Consider the following 20,094-nt stretch of genomic DNA (forward strand, 5'->3'; position numbering starts at 1 on the left):
AAGAATCCAGTCCAACTTCCGTTCGATTGGACGCCTGGTCATGCAAGCTAGCCCATGTTCCATATGCCTGTGCAAGCTCATGTAACACGCGGTTGATCCTACCATTCTCGATTGGGCACAACGACCATGCCGCTAGCGGATGTTGCATATGACTGTGCATCTGACCTCGCAGGCCACCCTGAATTGAGTAGTGATACAGTAGCATATGTACACTCTATTCCCATCCACTATAAGAACGTCAACCCCACCCCGAAGCTCACACCCTTCCTCCCCTCCTCTCCTTTCCGTAGCACAAGCGGTAGGCTGAAATTGACCTCGAACCTCGCCGCCGGATGCGCGTACACGAGACCAAAGCCCGCCGAACAGCTTGGCAGTCCGTTCGATAGCTCTGTGACGGTCTTCATCACGCTGTCTGCCACTTGCCCCGAGTTCATGGGTTGCTCGCGGGAATCGCTTGGTCGAGTGTCGCGGAGTCCGAGTAACCGGCCTGCGTTGACGAATGTTTGGAAACGGAGAGGACTGTCTTTGCCGGTTCGTGGGAGCGGGAAGAGAATTGAAGCGCCGCCAGCTGCGTATACATCACCACCCACAGCATCCTGGCCGTCACGAGGCCCAAGGCCGGATAGGCGGAAGCCGCGGACGTCCGTTGGACCACCCAGCTGGAAGCGGTCGTTCAGTCTGCTCTGTGAGGGAGCTTCTTGGCCAGATAGCGTGAGAGGGTAAAGCAAGCCTCCACGGAGACCTGCGGTGAAGGAAATGCCGGTGTCGCCCTTCACGCCAGGTATGGGAATAGGCACTGCCCCTTGTGAGTCGAACTCAAGCTTGCCGAAAGCTACGTCGCCTCCCAATGGTCCAAGCCCAGCAAGCTCTGAAGTCGTCTTGAAGAGGTAGCCTCTGCTGGGTAGCATTGGCATATCTCGGGTGTCATTCGTCCAGGTGTGGGTGAGACTTGACTTGAAGCTGTCTCCTGCATCCGCTCGCACAGTTGGGCTCGCTTTCTCAGCAAGACCGGTGAGTTGTCGCCAGAAGCCAGTGTATGAAAAGTCATGTCTGTGCCCGGGACTTGTCTGCCACAGTAGTCGCGTGCTCCCGCCTTTTAGCACCTCTTCATGCGACGCCCACGGCTTGAGCGTACTGCTCGCTTGACCGCCAATCTCCCACCGTAGGTCTGGATTTGAGAGTATAGGTGTGTCAAAGTAGGCGTTGTAAGAGCTTCGCGTCCTCGTGCCCAGACTAGCATTCGCGTTCAAGCTCTCTGCACCACCAAACAAGTTCCGCAGCACCACATTCAAGTAGGCGCTCCCTTCGAGTGTCCCAGCCTCCGTACCCGTCTTGACCGTATACCTGCCCCTTTCCTTCACGCTGACAAAGACATTGTGATCGGTGGGCGTGCTCGAGGCATCCGTCTGGTCCGGCCTGTCGATGTACGTTGAGATGGGCTGCTGGAAGATGTTCAGCCGGTCGAGCTTGTTGACGGCAGTCTGGATCTCTGCCAGCGCCTCTCGGAGGGTATAGGGCTCCGCATCAGGCCGATTGTGGGACAAGACAGGCTGAAAGATCTTCTCGAGAAAGGCACTCCGCGTATTGTAGGCATTCAGCACTCGGACGGAGGAGATGGTGATTGGCTTGGTAGAGTTGAGGGTGACCAGGTCGGCTTGCCGTTGCTGCGCCTTCTCGAATTGGGAGTGTATGCGCTCGTTGACCTTTCTGTCGCGTCGTTCGAGTTCGGCGGGATCGATGGGCTTTCGGAGCTGAGAGAAAACCTGTTGCTGTTAGCTAGTTGCCAATACTGGCTTGTATGGTATACGCACATCCTCGTCCAACGGCGACGACGACGGGGCCGCCATCTTCCAATTGCGCCGAGACGTGACGTTGTTGTTGATCTGCTTTGCTGAGCTCGAACAAAGCCATTGGAAAGTGTTTTGCGGGATATGTCAGACTGCGCGTATATTTGAGCACACCAGTGGCTCAGTTCCACGTCGACCTCAACCCCATCCATCTTCCCCTATACATCATGTATACCATCACCTGAAGCTGCGTGTGGCGCCATCATCACTGCTTGCGATCATTCAAGAGCCCGTGTTCCTTTCCTGAGCCCTACTCATCTCCACGTGGTGTCCAGTCGAAGAGACATACTCGCCTTGGCCAGCACCACCTCATCCGGCCTCAACCCACGGAGTCTGAATCATTTGTCACAGTCCGAGGTCCCAAAGTCGTTCTGACCGACTAGGGCATAGGATATCGACGATATGGCCTTTTCTTAAAGTACCTGGAAGTTGCCGGCTAGTGCTCACAATTCCTTTGTTCGACTCCACCGCATGAGGCATGCGTTGAAGAAGACGCTGCAAACGGCCAGCTCACAATGAACAATCTGTACCGACGACAGGGTTGGCCCCCTCTCAGCTCGCTACCGAGAGGCGAACCGTTCGCATGAACCATGTGCAAGCACCCAATGCAGCCGAGTAGATGTCGACGAGACCGCAAGCGCGAAAGAATGTTGCCGGTATAGTTGTGGCCTCGAACGCCTCCGCCGTCACCTCTGAGACAGCTGTTGAAGCAATCTTTAACAATGAGGGCGGAGGTGAGGACCGACAGTGCTATAGAGTAAGTGCTTCCCGTGCCGTCTGTTCTACAATCTCGCCTTTCTTTGCCTTTCACCCATACAATATCATTGCGCGTACGTATTGCGATCTCGTCCAACCGCTGCTCTGGAGACCGAGGTCTAGAACACTGCAATCTCGTACCCACTGGAGAGCGAGACGCAAAGGATGTCGAGCACCAACAGTGCCAACAGGCTACACTGGACACAGCGCATTGCGTTAGTACGACACAACCTGCACGCTGCCAGCCGGAGCGGTGACTTCCACTTCTTCAAGAACCTACAAGCTGCTGGTCTCATTGAAGGCGTAAACCACATCGCAACTCTAGCAGAAGAGCTCGGCGATGATGCAGACCTAGTCTCGATCGCACTTGATAACCTGAACGCAGGCCTTGCCTATGTGCACCAGGACGCCTTCAAGAATGCCTACGAGAACTTCAAGAGCGACACTCGTGGTTCAGACGACGGCAAAGACTCCGATCGATCAAAGGTATACGTCGACATCACCATGCAGAAGAACATGGCCGATATGGCAATTGATAAGATGACTTCATCTGCAATTGCGCTCATCAACCAGCAGCCGGAGAACGCACAAGACGCTGCTGCAAATGCGTGGATCACTGGGACTACAATAATCGCCGACTGCATGGAAGTTGCTTTACTGCAGATGGATATGCTAGACGCAAAGCTCGACGACTTCATCCGTATGGAGGACAGCTGGAACACCGTCCGAGCGTCAGTCGTCTGCGCCGTAACTGGATTGAAAGGCGTCTTCCGTCTCATGGACCAGAGCAGCCCACAAAACTCGCAGAAGCCATCACCACGTAACTCAAGCGTCGCCAGCGCGAGCAGTGCCGTCTTCCGCCGCCTGTCCAACGCCTTCGCGTCTGGTCCACCGTCCAACCACAGCCGCCAATCGAGCGTTGCAAGCGCTAGCGCGACCATGCGGAGTCCCTCCATCAGCTCTACTGGGCCGGTTTACCGCACGCCAAATTACGTCAGGAACAGTGTGAGCGCTGGCTGCCCTACTTCTCTCCCCTTCCACGTTGATTTGGAGAGGAAGAAGCTCAGCATGATACCACCTACACCAGCTGTAGACGATCAGGCTGATCCGTTTGACACGAGCGTACCGCCGTTACCGCAGATGCCGGCGATCGAGGCGTTGCCACCGATGCCTGCGCCAGTGGCTGTGAGTGTGGATGAGAGGACGATGGGACAGGCTGTGTGAATTGATCTAGTGTATAAGAGGCCTGGTTTGGGTGTGCAACGATAGTGTGAAACAAACTTCAATGATGTTTGACTTAATGGCTGTATATAGCAGAGAAACGAACAGTAAATAATATTTGCTCTCTTCGCCAAATTCACCTCGAAGCATGTAATCGTTCGCATGGGAATTTGACCTCACTTCATCCAACGCCATCTGTAATCACACTTGTTCCCACGTGTTCCAGCAAAACCACGAACAGCATCTTCAATCGCAGCCATCATGTCAATATCGATACGAGATTACATACGTTGGGGCTCCGAAGAAGCCAGCGAGCCCACCACTACACTCGTTCTCACCTCACCCGAACGACGCTTCGTCGACATCCGGGTATTGAAAGCCAAAGACAACGACGAAGCGCAGTCACAAGACACAATCGGAGGTACCTAACGCCCCCATCCAACTCCAGAACACTGTACTGACACCTCTCCAGCCGACCTCCTCCCTTTCACCCGCCTCGACTGGGCCTTCGCCGGCACCTCAGAGTCCGAAGTCCGCCTCACCGCTGCGAAATCCAGCGCTCAGGAAGCCTCCGGCCACGTCCACTCGAAATGGCATCACTGGATCTCCTCTCGCACAAGGAACGTCGACGGCATCGTAGACGAAGGCGACATGTTCCCGCAACCCGACGGCCGCACGCTGGAAACAGGAAGCATGGTGAATCCGGCTAGCGGGAAGGTGGAGGCGTATGAGGAGATGTGGGCGGATCCGGAGCCTACTGGTGCTGGGGAGGAGGGGAAGGTGTGTAAGGTGTTGATTTTGCGTGATGAGGCGCACGAGGCGAGAGGGATGGTTGTGAGGGTGGGGCAGTTTTGTCAAGGTGTGCTGAGGATTGGGGAGGCTTTTGCGTTGGAGAGGTGGGGTTGGAGGGAGCATGGGGGTTGGAGGAGGGAGGTGAGGATGGGGGACTTGTGGTTGCCTTGTGGTGTGCCTTGCGATGGGGAGAGGGTGAAGTTGGGTGGGGAGGTGAAGTATGGGGATCACGTTTGGAAGTGTGTTGAGTTGGCTGAGCTGTGAGTGGAGTCGGGACGACGTGGTCTGGGGACTTGGATGATTCATGAAGGATGATCGGGATATGATGACAAGGAGGTTTGGGCATGCTCATTTTGTTGAAGGACATGAAGCGAGTCTGCGCTTGTGCCCTATACATTTCGTGGTGGCTTCTATCTTGAATGCACTCGACGAGCGTCTCAGTGCTTTGCACCACTCTCAAAGTCCTTCCAGGTAGATCAGCCAAGGTCGCTCTCGCACGTCGAGCTCTTCTGTAAGTGATGCTATGTGCTTCGTTTTATTCGTCCACATCACTGCATTCAAGGCCAGTACACAATGGCCGAAGCAGCATCTGCTTGTCCGCGGTCTGTTAATGCTGGAGTACGCTAACTGGCCAATGCGGGAGTCGAAGGATCGGATGTATGAGTGGCCCAGGTGGAAGAGGCAAGTGCAGGGTTCTGCTTGACCGAGTTGGATCTCAGCAGCCCCCTCCTTTCATGGCGCCGGCGCAGGCAGTACACCCACCTCCCCGACCCCAGCCATGGCCTCATCAAAGTCCACTCCATTCTGCGCAAACACCTCTGCCACTCTGACCTTGATCCTCTCCTGCGTCTCTGCCGTAACGCTCCCGTCCTTCTGCCTCTCCTCTTCAACAATCTCCTGCCACTTCCAGAATAAGCTCTCCTTGCCCATCTTCAGTAGCAATTCCCTAAAAGCCATCATCCGCTTCCGCTGCTCCTCCACCGCATCTCCTGGCGTTCCGAAGCTGTAAGTCAACCACCCGCCCCCCTCGCTGTGCACGAGCACCACCCGATCGAGATCGTCCCACTTCACCTTCCCTTCCTTCACGAGTATGTGCGCGTCCTGCATCAGGCCAAAGTCCAGATCGAAGTTCGCACCCATCATCAGGTATCCCGTCTTTTCCATCACATCCCGCTCGATCGCTGGCAGTATTCGAGTCTGCCAGTACGGACTCCGGTCTCCAACGTTCTTTCCCCGCAACAGCTCTTCCGATCCCCAGCCTCTGCTTGCCCTGATCACCACCTCTTGCCGTTGGAATGGCACCTGCCAGCGCCAAGTGACTGGGTTCGCAGGTTGCTCAGCGAAAAAGGTCAAAGGCCACGGCACAACGAACTGCACGAGTGCGTAGTCGCAGCCGAACATTGCGACCCGACGTGCTAAGATCCAGAGCTGCTGTTGGCGTGTCGTTGACGTCGGATCGACAGTTTCGCTTGTCACGTAGCCGAGGAGGGTTTCTACCAGGGTGAAGTACTTCGGTATAGCGGCGTATAGTCTCCAGAGTAGAAGCGCGGCTATTGTGGTGTTCACTACGATAGCAAAGACGTAGATCTGCTTCTTGTACTCAGCTCGATGGCGGTCGATGTGGGTGATGTAGACCTGGGCTGGGTTGAGCTGAGGGAGGAGCGGTTCGAGGGAGGGCGGGGCCTTGGAGAATGGTGAGGGATACTGTGAGCCTGCCGTCTGCTTCGCCGCAGCCTTTGCGCGTTTCGAGGCCATGGTCGGAGTGTAGTGGTAGAAAGTCTGGACAGGCAAAGAGGAGAGGTGAAGAAATGCCTGTGGAAGCACAATCCCTACCGTCTTCACGGCTTCGACTGGTTCACCGTGTCATGTCTGCCTACAGCAAGTGGACCGGTGCACACACCAGATACTCGTCTTGCGGTGGGTGTAAAAGGACGTAGATGGTGAAGGGAAGTGAAAAAGGGCCATCGTGCTTACGTAACATCGAGACATGGCCTTTTCTTGTCCAGATCACAGCATCTCGCGCATCTCCTCAGTCACTCTCCTCAGTGCTCTGCCTATATGGCGGGATATCAGCACATCTTCAGGTGCCTGGCGAATGGCTACAGGTGAAGGCTCAATGAAGTGGAAGGCCACGCACCTCCCGTCCCTTCTTTGGGCGTCTAACCATGGCAGCCAGACCTGCAACGACATGCAAAGACCACAGTAAACCCGAAGGAAGCCACGATTTGGCCATCAACAACACTCCTCTGCGTCGGCTGTTCACCAGACTGGCCGAAGAGACGGTCGGACGTCTCTACAAATCCGATGGCCTCTGCACCCCCATCTCCAGAAACAAGATCATCAAGACAGGCCACCGAGTCCGCCTGACAGAAGCAGCAACTATCAAGTTCGTCGGTGAAAACACCACCCTCCCCGTGCCCAAGGTGTACTGCTCCTTCGTCCGCAAGGGCCAAGCTACATCCTCATGGAGCGCATTCGCGGTGAAGAGATCCCTGCCGCGTGGAAACGACTAGGCGAAGACGGTCGTCGAAAGATTTTCTCTCAGTTGAAAGCCATGTTTGAGGAACTACGATCATTGAAACCACCTCCAGGCACAGGAGCAGAGAGTTGCGTGGGCGGGAGGGGGTACGATTGCCGCATCCCTCGCTGTCCACAATTTGGACCATTCAAAACGATCCAGGACTTCCACTTCTGGCTCCGAGAGGGCTTCAATCTGACAGACCAGCCAAAACCTGATAACCTAGATGAAACCGAATGGGCGGACCTCGAGAAGACGGTCGCGATGCATGAAGGCCCCTTCCCTCCTCCGGTGTTCACACACGGCGACCTGAACCCTTTCAACATCCTGGTCCGTGGTGATGAAGTTGTCGGTATCGTTGATCGGGAGTTTGGCGGGTGGTACCCGCATTACTGGGAGTATACTTCAGCTTGGTACGGGAATTTGTGGAGGAGTGAATGGCAGGGTCTTGTCGACCAGTTCCTTGAGACTTTCCCTGCGGAGCTGGAAATGGAGATCACTAGGAACAAGTGGTGGGGAGAGTGGTGAGAGACTGCTGCTGTTGCGGCCGCATTGTAATGATCATTCTCGAGCTACGTACTCTTCACACGCGTAACCCCTGACTCTTTTGCATTATCCGTGCCCATAGCCCTGCGATATCCCATGACACCATGTACCAAACTCCGTTCAGAGATGAGTAGTGTTCTTTCTCAATAGTACAAGTCAAGTAAAGACTCAGCTATGTAAACCTCATAGCTCGTCTCAACTCGCTCTTCAGCAGCGTCATTATTTTCACTGCTCCTTCATCCTTTGCGCCCAGTCTCATAGCCGGGCCGGCAAGCGACCTCGTAGCAAGATCAGTGCGCCCCATAGTTCGAGCCCCAGCCCCCACCACGATACTGCGCGCCATAAGTCTGCCCGAACCCACTGCTGCCGTAACTCCCATACCCTCCCTGTCCAGCCATCTGGTTCTGTCCTGCGTGCTGACCCTGTCCACCCAAGCCACCAAGACTGCCGTACTGACTCTGCCCTGCGAAGCCTTGGTATCCGCCGAATCCACCACTCTGCTGCTGCTGGGGCGGCGGGAGACCAGACTGCGAGACACCCGCGACGCTGTTGGCGGCGGAGCCCGGTCTGACGCCCGGTTGGCCCAGTGCGGGCGACGGACCGCCCTTGTTCGCATCGGCGTATGGCTTGAGTGAGTCCTCAGGGCCGGCCATGCTCTGCTGCTGCTGACCGTAACCGCTCTGCTGACCGCCGAAGCCCGAGGCGGAGCGCCCAAAGGCATCGTTCATGCCGCCGAAGCCAGAGCTTTGCTGATGATGAGACTGTGCGGAAGAGCGTCCGTAGTCTTCGAGACCGCCGAGGCCGGAAGACATGCCGCTGGCACTGCGCATGTTGCTCTGCTGGTTCTGGCCAAAGGCGCCGGCGTTGGCTGGAGAGGCAGAGTGCTGGTCGTAGGAGGACTGTGGACCCATTCCGTAGCCGTGCGATTGACCGTACATGCCGCCTTGCTTCGCCGGGTAGCCGCCGTTGTTACCGCCGCCGTAGCCGCCGAGCTGGTTGCCGTATCCGTATTGGTTCTGGTAGGCCGCCGCATACGGGCTGGTGTAGTATGGGTGGCCGTACGGGTAGCCTTGGGAATTGTACGCGCTCTGCTGCTGGTGGCTTGGAGCTTGGTGAACACCTTGCTGAGTTTGATGTACGCTTGGGGCACTGTGCTGCGAGCCACCCATGAGCGGGTTCGGCGTGTTGTTGCCAGAGCCTGGAGCTTCGGCGAAACGAGACTGTGCCTGTTGTGAAGGTACGTTAGATGGGAATGGCTTGGTATGATACAGTGAAGGAGATGCGCGTGGGAAGTTGGTTACGTCTGTCACCGACGGAGCTGGAGCCGGCACATTTCTGTAGAGGGGAGATCCATGCGCTTTCTTGCTACCACCACTTCCACGTGAAGTTGGTGGAACGCCATACGTCGCTTGAGCCCCAGTGGGCTGTGACGGCAAGCTGGCCCCAATGCGCTGAATCTGCTCAAACAGAAATTGCCTCTCGTTCGCGTCGTTGCAGCGTTCGAAAGCATCGTTCAGTTCCAGAAGGGATGTGGGTATACTGACCTGTTGCTGCGATTGGGCCGCGAAAGCAGACTCAGTCGGGCCGGCACCGAAGCCGCTCGTCGAGCGCTGCTGAGCTTGTCCGGCGTCTTGTTGACCCTGGCTTGCGTGGCTGCGTGCATCTTGTGGGCCGTAGCCGCTGCCGTAGTAGTTGTCGTAAGCGGAGCGATGCTGATTCGAGGTGTAGTACTGCGACATGTCGTTCGGAGCGGACGACATCCCTCCAAAGCCAGAGTGACTCTGTGGGAGTTGTTGCTGAGACTGGTGAGCAGATGTGCCATACGGATCGTAGTGACTCGGTTGTGCTTGGTGGCTGAACGGATCGTACTGCTTCTGTTGTTGAGGAGCGGTATCCTGCTGCAGAGCCTGCTGTCCGTACCGACCGTACTGGTTGTAGCTCTGGTTCATCTGCGGTGGCTCATTGTGCAGACTCGAAGGCATGGCCGCCTCTTGCATCTGCTGCTGGTTGAGCTGCGACGCCGGAGGGAGACCTGGGGCTTGCTTTGGAGTGGGCAAGCTCTCAGCAGGGGCAGGCTCTTGCGCTGCAGGGGCCTGACGGGGCGCGGGTGGCAAGGAAGCTCTTGGCTGAGATGGTGGTGAGTGTTGCGGTGCTTGGCGAGTCTCCGGCTCCTCCCTGTCTTCGTCGACGTCCGGACCGGGCTCCCCGTTCAGCCCCATGCTACCGAACTGAACTGTGGCTCGGTCGACTGCATTGTGTCCTGGCATAACGACCGCTTCTTGCTGCTCTTGCACCCTGCGCTGGTAACTGGCGCTCCTCCCTGGCACTCCCGTCGCACGGTAAGCGCTTGTTGCGTAGCCACCCATTGGTGGACGGCCAATAGGAGCTTGCTGGCCCGGCATCGGCGTGAGGTTGCGAGGATCGATCGAACCTGCCGTGCTGGCTGCCGTCGCGGTCGATGGCGGATGAGAGTCATCGGGGATGTGCTCGACGTTCTCTTCTGTGAGAGGTGCCTTTGGCGGTGCATCGGTGAGATCTTGACCTTGTGTGGCACTTGGTGGCTGCTCAGGTGTGGCCGCCTCGACGGATGGTGTGGGTTCTGGAGTGGGCTCTTGAATGACCGGAGCGGGCGGCAGCTCATCACTCTTCGTCGCTTCCTGAGCTTGCGAATCTGCTGGTGGTACTGCTCCTGACGCGACCAACTCAGCTGGCGGGGGTTGCTGCGGAGCTTTCTTCGCCGCCGGTGGAGCTGGCTTTGGCGCAAACATGCTAGCCCAGCTCTTCTTCGGACCGCCTTCGGGAATCAGAGTACTCTTGGCGCCCTCAGAAGCTGCCGCCGGAGTGGCTTCCGCCGTGACAACGTTTCCCCAAGCACTTTGTCCTGCGTCGCCAGCTGCCTTGCTCGCATCCGCAGTGCTGTCATCCCAGTTGGATGTTGGTGCTGCATTGGTTGTAGTCGAATCATCCCACGCCGAAGACTCTGTCGTCGGCACCGAAGCTGCTGCTGCATCCTTCGCTGTGCCATTTGTGGTCGTGTGACCTCCGCGCCCGCCTCTGAAGCCACCTCTGCCGCGATCAGAGGCACGCCCGCGCGCACCACGAACGCTGTCGGTGCCACCTCTTCCGCGACCACCACGAGCAGCGGCCTTGTCGGTCGTGCCTGCCGCAGCCGGAGCTTCCTTGACCTTGGAGCGAGCTCGGTCTTTGGCGCTCTTGACTTCGGCAAACTGTGACACGTTGCCTTGAGTGATTTTGTCGACGGTGCTTGGGATGTCGCCGTCGGCTTCTTGTAGAGCGAACACCAGGTCGACGTCGGTCCAGTCGGGGAACATGTCCTTCAGCATGCTCAATTCGGAGGCATACTTCTTCTTCATTTCACCGAGTTCACCCTGATCTTCGAGTGACTCTTCAGCGGCGAATGTGTCGGCGGTGGTACCGTTGGCGGGCTTTCTGCTGCCGCCGCGAGGCCCACCTCTGCCAGCACCGGCTCTGCCGCCACGGTGTGAGCTCCTGCCCCTGTTGGCCGGAGGTCTCGAGTCGACTTCCGACATTGTGATTGTGAGTTGTGGTCGGTATGGTATACCGGTGGTGTGAGTGAGGTGTTGGCTGCTGGGTAGCACAGCAAGCTCTGGTGAGGTCGAAGCAATCAGGCAGGGGAAAGCGGACTGCGCGCCTTGAGGACGTCGCGGAGATGGTCAGGTGATTCGGATGCTGCGATGGCAGCAGGGCAGTGATCTCGGTGACCAATGCAAAGTGAGTCTGGGTGGTGTGTGTCGTGAGGGAGGAGGTTGGCAGGAAGGAAAGTGGAAGGTGACGACTGTTGCATTGCACAAACGTCCAGTGGAACGCGCCGCCATTTCGCCAAGACTCTCGCAAGCTCCGACCTTAGCGCCAACTCTAAGACCGAACCTTAGATCGACCTCTATCAACATCACCACCTCCATCACAAACTCCATCGCGCGTGGAATATATCCACTTCGAGCAGCAATGGCGATGTGGTCGCAATCACTATGTTCGCTCGGCATACTCCGACCAGAATGAGAAGCTCCGGTGTGGTGCAGAGCCTGAAGTCATGGGCCTCCAAGCTTCATCCCCAGCTGCCGTTGAACGCAAAGGAGTCTCAACGACTGTTGACCGCCTTGACGAGCTCGTTCCGGCAGCAGCTGGATCAAGCACATCCAATTCGAAGCGCTCGTAAAGAAGAGAAACCTACGAAGAAGGAACAGGCTGTTCCAAATATTGGCCATCGCGATCTGCACGCTTCATCCGCAGACTCAGCCGACCGACATCTGACCTCGATCTTGACGAACCCACTGCTGGCCAAGTCTTATGGGACAACAAAGCCTATCAGAGACTATGCAGCCGCCCAGGAGTCCTTCTTACGGGAGCCTTTTCAGGATACGGTCACACTTCTGGAAGAATACCAGGAACACGGAGCAGCCACCGTTCCGATAGCTGCTTTATGCCTGGAGAAGTACATTTCTCAGCTCGATATGCTGTCCGACCCTGATCGCGCCAAGGTCGTGAGCGAAAGGCAGGCTGGCGCTCGGACGCTCAGGTGGCTGTGGAAAAGTGGGCTGCATGACAGTGAGGCGTTTGTCGACGACACCCGCCTGGCGGACGTCTTGCTCCCGTGCCTTGTGGAGGAAGACCACGAAGACATAGTTTGGAAGTGGCTCGTTCAGGACATCAGACTTGGACCGCAAGACGACAGTCATTACGACATTCTCAGAAAGAAAAAGCTGTATTGGTATAGATGGAAAGGGCGGCTGCTTCGTAGCATGATCTCAGCCATACTCGATCAACAATGTCGCCCGACAAAATCTTGCGATGCTGCTCTCGACGCAATCTTTCGCGCTGAGAGTGTCCAGGCAAACATATCCCTTGTTCCCACAATGGTGATACTGAAAAAGGTCTTTCGGGACCGGACTAATCCGTTTCGGTATACGGACTGTGCGAAATTCGATCGGTTTTTGCGTATGGGGACAGCTGGCGGAGGGGACAATATCTACGCCGTACACTGGATGGCTACTCTGAAGCAGTATCATCCCACACAGCCGTCCGGACAGCCCTACCTGGATATGATTCGAGAGATGCTCTCTGAGCATCGAAGCGTTCACGACTTTTCCGACGTTTTCCTGACACAAATGAGAACGACTAAGCATGATACTGCTCGGCGAGAATTTTACACCAGACTCCTGCGAACAGCGGCTCTGCTTGAGGTGGAAGGGTTGCATTCCGACGCCAAGTGGATAGCTAGTCTCGCCTCGGAGTGGTACCCGGAGTGGGATCCGTGGACTGAACACAACCTGCAAAGAGAACGACGAAGTCTGTCGAACTGGGACTCCGTGCGCACTGATGGTCGATCGCTTTCCAACCAAGAGCCGGAAGAATCTAAAGCCACCCATCAACCCGTCCCATTTCCTACTTTCGTTTGAGGAACAAAATCCGCTTCCTCGCTCACGAAAACAATTCAGGCGCAAGTGACGAATATGATGGAGGGTAGCCACCCGACGGTTCATGAAGAAAAGCTGTTGAGAAACGCTCCGCTGCGACGCCTAAAAGTGACGGTCCTTGCGGATTTTGGAGACGCCAGTTCAGCGGACTGAGGGGAGAGCTTTGCGGAAATAGACGAACAGATTGTCGTTGAACTACTTGCAGATAGTCCGCATCACGGTGACCATGGAGGCAGTGCAACAGCAGCACAGCTGTTTCCATACTGATCTCAAGTTGCGAGGTCTTCTATCCTCAATAGCCCGTCGCCCATACCGGCGGCCGCCCACCCTCCAGCTTCGATATTGGGATTCCACGCAAGAGCCGACACCGCGCTCTTCTCCTCAAACACCGTCATGGGTAACGGACCGGCATTCGTCTCTTGCTCAACACGCCCTTCTTTCGATATCACATCGCGATCGATTTTGAACCCCTCGGCAATCCTGGAGAGTCCATTCGAGCCGACCCTTCCCCGACTCGCTGCAGCACCGCCCTCCACGCCATCCATCACCTCACCATTCCCGCCTACACTATCAACCTCATCCCCCCTCGCCGGCCGCCACTCGTGCGCAAACCAGACCAACTGCAAACCAAAGCTGTTCGACTCCCACACCCCCGTCACCGCATTCACAGCGCTCACCGCCCCGCTTGCCGACCCCACCAGCATGTACGGATGACACGCGCTCACCGCCAAAGCCGTCGCCGTGCCTTTGACTCTCGCCAACGCAGTCGACGTGAAGACTCTTCGGATCGGCGACCCACGCACGAAGTTGTTATCTTCGACATGTACGGCGATCTGAAGGTGATCGTGCCATGCTAGTCTGGAGTAGACTATGCGGGTGCGGAGTCCTGGGGCATTCGAGGCCGGGGATCCTGGAGGCCGAGAAAGGTCGGTTAAATGCAGTTGACCGGACATGGAGTATGTGAGGATGAAATTGGGGCGGGAAGGGTAGCAAGATGTGACGGAGAGGATGTAGGTGGTTGCGATTGAGGTGTAGATCTCGGGGCGAGCGTTGGAGGAAGCGGTGGGCTGTGTGGCGTGAGGGAGGGACCAGATGGCGACGAAGCCGTTCGCGCAGCCTGCGGCTATCCGGGTGCTGCTTAGCCAGGACAAACAGGTGCACACGGTGTCCGGTGGACGGGAAGAGAAGGCAGCGTTGGTAATGTGGAGGTAGGCTGTGGTGGAGGTCAATGGAACGTTGTTCAGGCGGAGGACGCGGATGGAGCCGTCTGACCAGATGCCCACGAGAAGACCCAAGTCGACGGTGTCATTGGAGGACGGAGGGTTGGCGGTCGGGCTCGGACAAAACTTCAGCTCTTTGATGTCGCCCCAGTCCGTGCATAGCACAGCCGTCAAATGACAACCAGCTGCTGTATCCACAGTCCCGCTCTCCTGCCGTCCGAATGCCCAGATCTGAATGCTGCTCTTCGCCCGCGTCTGAGAAGAGAATGCTGGCGCCTCTGATTCTTCGTCTGATGGCTGAGTTGTTGGTCTCTCCGACAACACCGAGACAGCAAGATACTGGTACTGGCCATGCTGATGAGGTGCCCACGCCAGACAGTTGACCCGACCTCCAGCATTGAGCATGAAGCCATTTTTGTAGTTCGTTGGCCTCTTCTGCATTCGAGCCGCATCCTCCTTCCAAGCTTCTCGCAGCGGCATACTCCCACCGACCGAGAGCTCGTATCGCTGCGGAGCCATGAAAGGGCCCATCAGAAAAGCCGCTTTCTCACCTCGCAAGTACTCTCTTCCCTTGCTCTCCCCAGTCTCCTCCCACCTCTGCCCAGCAAAACACGCCTCAAGGCCCCCGCACCCCTCCCACAACCCCGCTTCCTCCTTCTCCCTCCTCCCCATCCCCGCCTCATCAACATAGCCACTCCTACCCATCGCGCTCCTTTTCGGCAGCACCCTCTCATCCATCCCCCACTTCTCCCTCGCCGCATACGCCGGCTTCGCATCCTCCATCTCCCCACCGTAGAAGATCCGCCGCCTCCCTTCGTTGCTATGGCTGGCCTTGTTCAGCACGGAGGAGGTTCCGCGAGTATGAGTTACAGGCCCAGAGGGAGTGGCATACTGCGGCATGCGGGTGCGCCGGCGTACGCCTTTGTTGCTGTGGACTTTGGATGGAGTGGCCGGGATATTGGATTCGCGGAATGGGCGCGGCTCGTCGTCAATGTCAGCGATGGAAATGTCGTCGGCGAGCAGTCGATCTCCGGCATCGCTGGCCATGTCATTGCCGTCCTCTGAGACGCCTTCGCCGCCGTCGGATGCCGAGGAAGAAGCGGATGATGGGGAAGGCGGTTGAGCGGCGGCGGAGAAGTCTTCAGCCGAGTCCTCTTCCATGTCGACATCCTCGAGACCAGGCTCCTCGGAACTTGAGCGGGCATCTTCGAGTTCGGCGATGCCTTCGAAGGCGTCGACGGTGTATCTTCTGCGAGGGGTGGACTTGTGGGCTGAGCGGCGTTCCATGTTGGATGGTTGTAGCTCGATAACTAAATCTAAAAGGAGAGGCCGACTTAGCTGGTGAAAGTACAGAGACTTGTACTGGCGCTTTCGCCTGAACTTTGAGACACGAATTTTGCTTTGATTCAGCACAAGAACTTCAGCGGCCGTTGCAGCTGAGAAGCGACCTCAATCCTCCGGCCTGCGAACCTGTTGTTGTCGTGATGACCCTTGGCTATCTGCTTTGCTTGTCAGGTGTAGCTGCTTTCGTACACAAGTACGGTGTCCATGGAAGAGCGGTGTTTACAAGGTGACCGTATCTAGCAGCAAGATACATGTATGTAAAGAAATGGAACAGATCTATGAAATAAACGTGGAGCAAGCGAGGTGAAGTCAAGCGGGAGCACCCGCGCGTGGTGATCGAATCTCGAGGCTATATCAACGTCGTCTCCTACAATCCAACCATGCCTTACCACACATCTGCCCTCACAAGCCGCTCGCGGCGCCACGCCATCAAAAATGGCTTCCACGGCGTCGCAGCGCGCTCTCGACTATCTCGAAGGCCTTCCGGGCACCACCTTCACCCGCCTCTATCAGCAGCCATCAACCGCGCTGGCTATCTTCCGCCGCATGCTACCACACCTGGCTAAGACGATAGTGATGGCGATGCTTTATATGCCAGAGCCATTGACGGCAAATAGTCTCGATGCGTGGGTGAAGCCAGATGCGGACAGTGTGGGTGTAAAAGATCGCGCACTGAGTATTCTGCAACGGTTGCGAATACTGGAGGAAGAGGGCAGGGCATACAAGCTGGCTGCGGCGTTTGCAAAGAGCTTGCGGATGGCTTTGACTGGTGGTGGGAACCACAGAAGCTTTGGTGTGCCCTGCTCAACACCGGATGAGAAGCCGGTGAGCGTGGACTACCTAGACACCTTCGCGCGGAAGCAGTGGGAGTCTATCCTTTACTACGTCGTGGGGTCGGCAAACACCGAGCTGGCGGCGGCAGAGGATATCAGTGCGGGTACGAAGCAACTATTGCAGAAGGGCAGCTTTGTCACGATCCGAGGGCGAGCGGCAACAATCACAGATACTGGCTTTACCTTTCTGCTGCAAGAAGTCAATGCACAGATATGGACATTGCTAATTGTGTACTTGGAAGTCTCAAGCGAGGTGAGTAGAGATTGATGCGAATGTACTCCCTCGACTGACAGGAGTGCCCAGCTTCAAATGGACCCGGTAGACGTCCTTTCCTTCCTCTTCACCCTGGGATCCCTCGAACTTGGCACCAGCTACGCCACCACGAATCTAACACCCACTCAACAACAAATGCTCGACGATCTTACAGATTTCGGCCTGGTCTACCGCCGCACCCCAGACAGCACCCGATACTATCCCACTCGCCTTGCGACCACTCTCACCTCGGACGCACCGGCTCTGCCCAATAGCAGCCTCAGCAGCACCACAACGACCGACATCACTGCCGGCGCTCCGCAAACAGTCTCCCAACAGCAAAACGAAAAAGGCTACATCATAGTCGAAACCAACTACCGCCTCTACGCGTACACCAACTCCCCCCTCCTCATCTCCATCCTCAGCCTCTTCAGCAACCTGCAAACCCGCTATCCTAACCTCGTCACGGCCAAAATCACCAAAGCCTCTGTCCTCTCCGCAATCAACACCGGCATCAGCAGCCAGCAGATCATCGCCTACCTCACCACGCACGCTCATCCAGTCCTCCGCCATGCCACGCCCATCCTGCCTCCCACAGTCGTCGATCAGATCCGCCTATGGCAGATTGAAGGCGAGCGCATGACGGCGTGGAAGGGTTTCCTGATCAAGGACGTCGGGAGCGACAAGGACTATGAGAAGGCGGTGCAGTATGCGGAGGCGCTTGGGGTGCTGAGGAAGGAGTTCAGGGCGAAGGGGTGGTTCTTCGTCACGCGGATGGACCAGATGAGCGGGTATTTTAAGAGTCAGAACGCCAGAAGGAGGCAAGAGGCGGCTGCTGCTGCGGCGGCGGCGGGACAGGAAGGAGGAAGCTCGGCGACTTGATGAAAAGCGATGGAGGTCGTTGAGATCAAGGGATATCATACTACCTATGATGGCGTGGCATCACGGCTTGACTATGCGCACTGCTTAAGACTTGCCGGCCTTCATAGATTGCCTAGTATCTGTGCTGGGTCGAATGGGACTCCGGCACCTCGACAGAAGGACGTAGGGCTGGCGCCGGAGAGGTGAAGACAGACCTAAAGCTTCGTCGCTTCCTGTCTTGTTAGCTGTTGCATGCACGACAGTGATATTCAGACCATCAGCTCCAAGGCAACAATGGGTCTATCACCTGGCATGATCGATAACCTGCAAGCTTTCCGGTGGAATTTTGGCACAAGCGAGAGTCCACTGGTGTTGTGGTCACACGGCAGCTAATAAAGTTTGTTCGTACTACTTGGATAGATACACTGCTCGTACAGAGCATACCAGAATACACATAATTTGCTCCGCAGCCTCTCCTTCCTGAGGGCACACTCCTACATTCGTTATTCATACCTCATAAACCATCATAATACATTACCTTCCTCATCAACCACTCCACCGCCTCAGCCCATCGACTGCGCACCAGCATGCCCGCCAACCGATTTTACACCTCTAAACCATCACCAAACTCCTCCGCTTCTGCCTCCCAAGCAACCGATCCATGAAGCTAATCTTCCGCATCTCCCCCATGCCCAACGCCGCTTCCTCATCCACCACCTCCGTCTCTCTGCCCAGACTGCTGGAGCTACCAAGCACAATCGGCACCACCTTCCTCAACTCCGGCAGCTTCATCACTTCAGCATACTGGCATTGGAACCTGGCCAGACTCTCTTTTGCCTCCTGACTCACGCACAGCGAGCTCAAGTGGTCGAAAGCACGATGGATGCGCGCTGTGGAGGCTTCGGGGGTGTGCATCTTGTCCGTCTGGGCCTTTGGGGTTGACATCGGTCCTTGGGTGGTGTAGCCAGCGAGTTCTTCGTTGCGGTAGCGGTCGAGGAGGGAGGAAAGCCGGCCGGACCAGTAGGCTGGTGGTTCCGCATTGCGGATCTGCAAGGAGCTTTTGCTGGGCTTGGCTGGGGACGGCGGCACTGCCTTGGCTCTGCGGCCTGTCGAGCGGGAGAGAAAGGAGGGCTGCTCGAGTTTTGATGACTGCCCGGACGACTTGCCAGGAGCACTGATGCCTGTGAGATTGCGAGACTGGGAGGAGCGAAGTGGAGCTTTCGCAAGTGGCGGCGTCGGTGGCGGGCGTGCAGACATGAGTCGGGTCTGCTTGATCTCACCGTGCTGGGAGTCGCGGCGGCTGGTGATGTTGTTGTTTGATGTGAGGACAGGCTGGGAATTGTAGCGCTGGACTGGTGCAAGCGGCGCTATTCTGCGATCGCTAATGTTGGAGTGAATTGGGCTGCTCTTGTGCTCATGAGCCGGAGCGAGTTTGAGCGAGCCCGAGTCGTGCGGCATAGGTGGTGACGAAGAAGCATTGGTTGATACTGATGGCTGCTGATGATTGACGCTGATCTCTCTGGGTCGTCCACTGTATGGCAGTCGTGGCACAGGGGATGGGTATCTTTGCCGGTAGCTCGAGATGTCCAGTGCTGGAAGCGGCTTGATCGGACTCAGTGAGATGTTCTCCTTGAACGCTGTTGAGCGAGGCAGGAGGCTGGACTGATGATCATTCACACCCAACAGTGGCTCCGTATCGGACCGCTTCATACGATTTCTTACTGCGGGAGGCTTTGCGTCCACCGAGAACAATCGGCTATGGGAATGCTTCCGGTTCGACATTTGTGGCGATGGCAGTCGAGACGACGGGAGCGCGGCGGATGGAAGCCGAGCATGAGATTTTGAAGCGGCGATGGGATGTGCTTTCTTGCCTCTTGTGGGCAGTGGTAGGTTGCTAAACGTCCTGCTGCGTGGCATACCTCCGATCGGGTCGTCTGGCAGACAGATGTAGCTGCCTCTGCGAGCTGAGACGTGGGCGGTGGGCGGAGGTTGGAGCTCAGAGACAGTGTCATGCTGTGGCAAGCTGTTTGTGGACCTGTTGACGAATGAGGGTGGAGCAGGAGCATTGACAGTCATGCTGGTCAGAGACAGATTGCTGGTTGAAGATGTGGATGTGTGATCGGTGGCATTGTTCGATCGTCGTCTGTTGAACAGCGTTTGGAAAGTGGCGATGGAAGACAGCCGTCGGAGAGAGCTTCGACGAGAATCTGGCTGTCCTGTCTCGCTTGAGCCGCTCTTGCGGGAAGGCATGACGGTCGACAGTGTTTGCTACTAGGGTTGCGATGTGGCTGCAGGTGTTCTCCGCTCCTCTGTGGCAAAGGGAGCGATCAAGCGAAACGTTGGCGAAGTCAAGCTTGGCCTGAGCCTGTACAAGCCGTCTTCCAGTTTCAACCCAGCAAACACAAGTCGGAAGAGAGGGCCCGGAAACATGTGCGGGTCTGCAATGG

At 56.7% G+C, this 20,094-nt stretch overlaps 10 protein-coding genes across 10 annotated transcripts; 5 read left to right on the forward strand and 5 right to left on the reverse strand.

The window, feature by feature from the left end:
• Window positions 1–227: 227 nt before the first annotated feature.
• LTR77_005849 (uncharacterized protein) lies at window positions 228–1,847 on the reverse strand (the record flags this gene model as incomplete). The annotated part of the gene is made up of 2 exons (XM_064803092.1): window positions 228–1,763; window positions 1,812–1,847. The coding sequence occupies 2 exons, from the start codon at window positions 1,845–1,847 to the stop codon at window positions 228–230; spliced, it is 1,572 nt and encodes a 523-aa protein (XP_064659217.1).
• Window positions 1,848–2,768: 921 nt separating this feature from the next.
• LTR77_005850 (uncharacterized protein) lies at window positions 2,769–3,827 on the forward strand (the record flags this gene model as incomplete). Its single annotated transcript, XM_064803093.1, has 1 exon — window positions 2,769–3,827. The coding sequence occupies one exon, from the start codon at window positions 2,769–2,771 to the stop codon at window positions 3,825–3,827; it is 1,059 nt and encodes a 352-aa protein (XP_064659218.1).
• A 258-nt stretch (window positions 3,828–4,085) lies between these two features.
• Window positions 4,086–4,880, forward strand: LTR77_005851 (uncharacterized protein; the record flags this gene model as incomplete). The annotated part of the gene is made up of 2 exons (XM_064803094.1): window positions 4,086–4,245; window positions 4,297–4,880. The coding sequence occupies 2 exons, from the start codon at window positions 4,086–4,088 to the stop codon at window positions 4,878–4,880; spliced, it is 744 nt and encodes a 247-aa protein (XP_064659219.1).
• Window positions 4,881–5,348: 468 nt separating this feature from the next.
• Window positions 5,349–6,605, reverse strand: LTR77_005852 (uncharacterized protein; the record flags this gene model as incomplete). Its single annotated transcript, XM_064803095.1, has 2 exons — window positions 5,349–6,395; window positions 6,591–6,605. The coding sequence occupies 2 exons, from the start codon at window positions 6,603–6,605 to the stop codon at window positions 5,349–5,351; spliced, it is 1,062 nt and encodes a 353-aa protein (XP_064659220.1).
• Window positions 6,606–6,781: 176 nt separating this feature from the next.
• Window positions 6,782–7,662, forward strand: LTR77_005853 (uncharacterized protein; the record flags this gene model as incomplete). The annotated part of the gene is made up of 2 exons (XM_064803096.1): window positions 6,782–7,010; window positions 7,064–7,662. 2 exons carry the CDS (start codon window positions 6,782–6,784, stop codon window positions 7,660–7,662), a joined length of 828 nt encoding a protein of 275 aa, XP_064659221.1.
• Window positions 7,663–7,970: 308 nt separating this feature from the next.
• Window positions 7,971–11,231, reverse strand: DEF1 (RNAPII degradation factor; the record flags this gene model as incomplete). The annotated part of the gene is made up of 1 exon (XM_064803097.1): window positions 7,971–11,231. One exon carries the CDS (start codon window positions 11,229–11,231, stop codon window positions 7,971–7,973), a length of 3,261 nt encoding a protein of 1,086 aa, XP_064659222.1.
• Window positions 11,232–11,717: 486 nt separating this feature from the next.
• On the forward strand, window positions 11,718–13,118 carry LTR77_005855 (uncharacterized protein; the record flags this gene model as incomplete). The annotated part of the gene is made up of 1 exon (XM_064803098.1): window positions 11,718–13,118. One exon carries the CDS (start codon window positions 11,718–11,720, stop codon window positions 13,116–13,118), a length of 1,401 nt encoding a protein of 466 aa, XP_064659223.1.
• Window positions 13,119–13,405: 287 nt separating this feature from the next.
• LTR77_005856 (uncharacterized protein) lies at window positions 13,406–15,643 on the reverse strand (the record flags this gene model as incomplete). Its single annotated transcript, XM_064803099.1, has 1 exon — window positions 13,406–15,643. One exon carries the CDS (start codon window positions 15,641–15,643, stop codon window positions 13,406–13,408), a length of 2,238 nt encoding a protein of 745 aa, XP_064659224.1.
• A 492-nt stretch (window positions 15,644–16,135) lies between these two features.
• On the forward strand, window positions 16,136–17,668 carry TFB2 (RNA polymerase II transcription factor B 52 kDa subunit; the record flags this gene model as incomplete). Its single annotated transcript, XM_064803100.1, has 2 exons — window positions 16,136–16,786; window positions 16,838–17,668. 2 exons carry the CDS (start codon window positions 16,136–16,138, stop codon window positions 17,666–17,668), a joined length of 1,482 nt encoding a protein of 493 aa, XP_064659225.1.
• Window positions 17,669–18,259: 591 nt separating this feature from the next.
• On the reverse strand, window positions 18,260–19,723 carry LTR77_005858 (uncharacterized protein; the record flags this gene model as incomplete). The annotated part of the gene is made up of 1 exon (XM_064803101.1): window positions 18,260–19,723. One exon carries the CDS (start codon window positions 19,721–19,723, stop codon window positions 18,260–18,262), a length of 1,464 nt encoding a protein of 487 aa, XP_064659226.1.
• Window positions 19,724–20,094: the final 371 nt, after the last annotated feature.

This window comes from Saxophila tyrrhenica (assembly GCF_035928015.1).
Source record: "Saxophila tyrrhenica strain CCFEE 5935 chromosome Unknown scaffold_8, whole genome shotgun sequence".
Taxonomy (NCBI): Eukaryota; Fungi; Ascomycota; class Dothideomycetes; order Mycosphaerellales; family Extremaceae; genus Saxophila; species Saxophila tyrrhenica.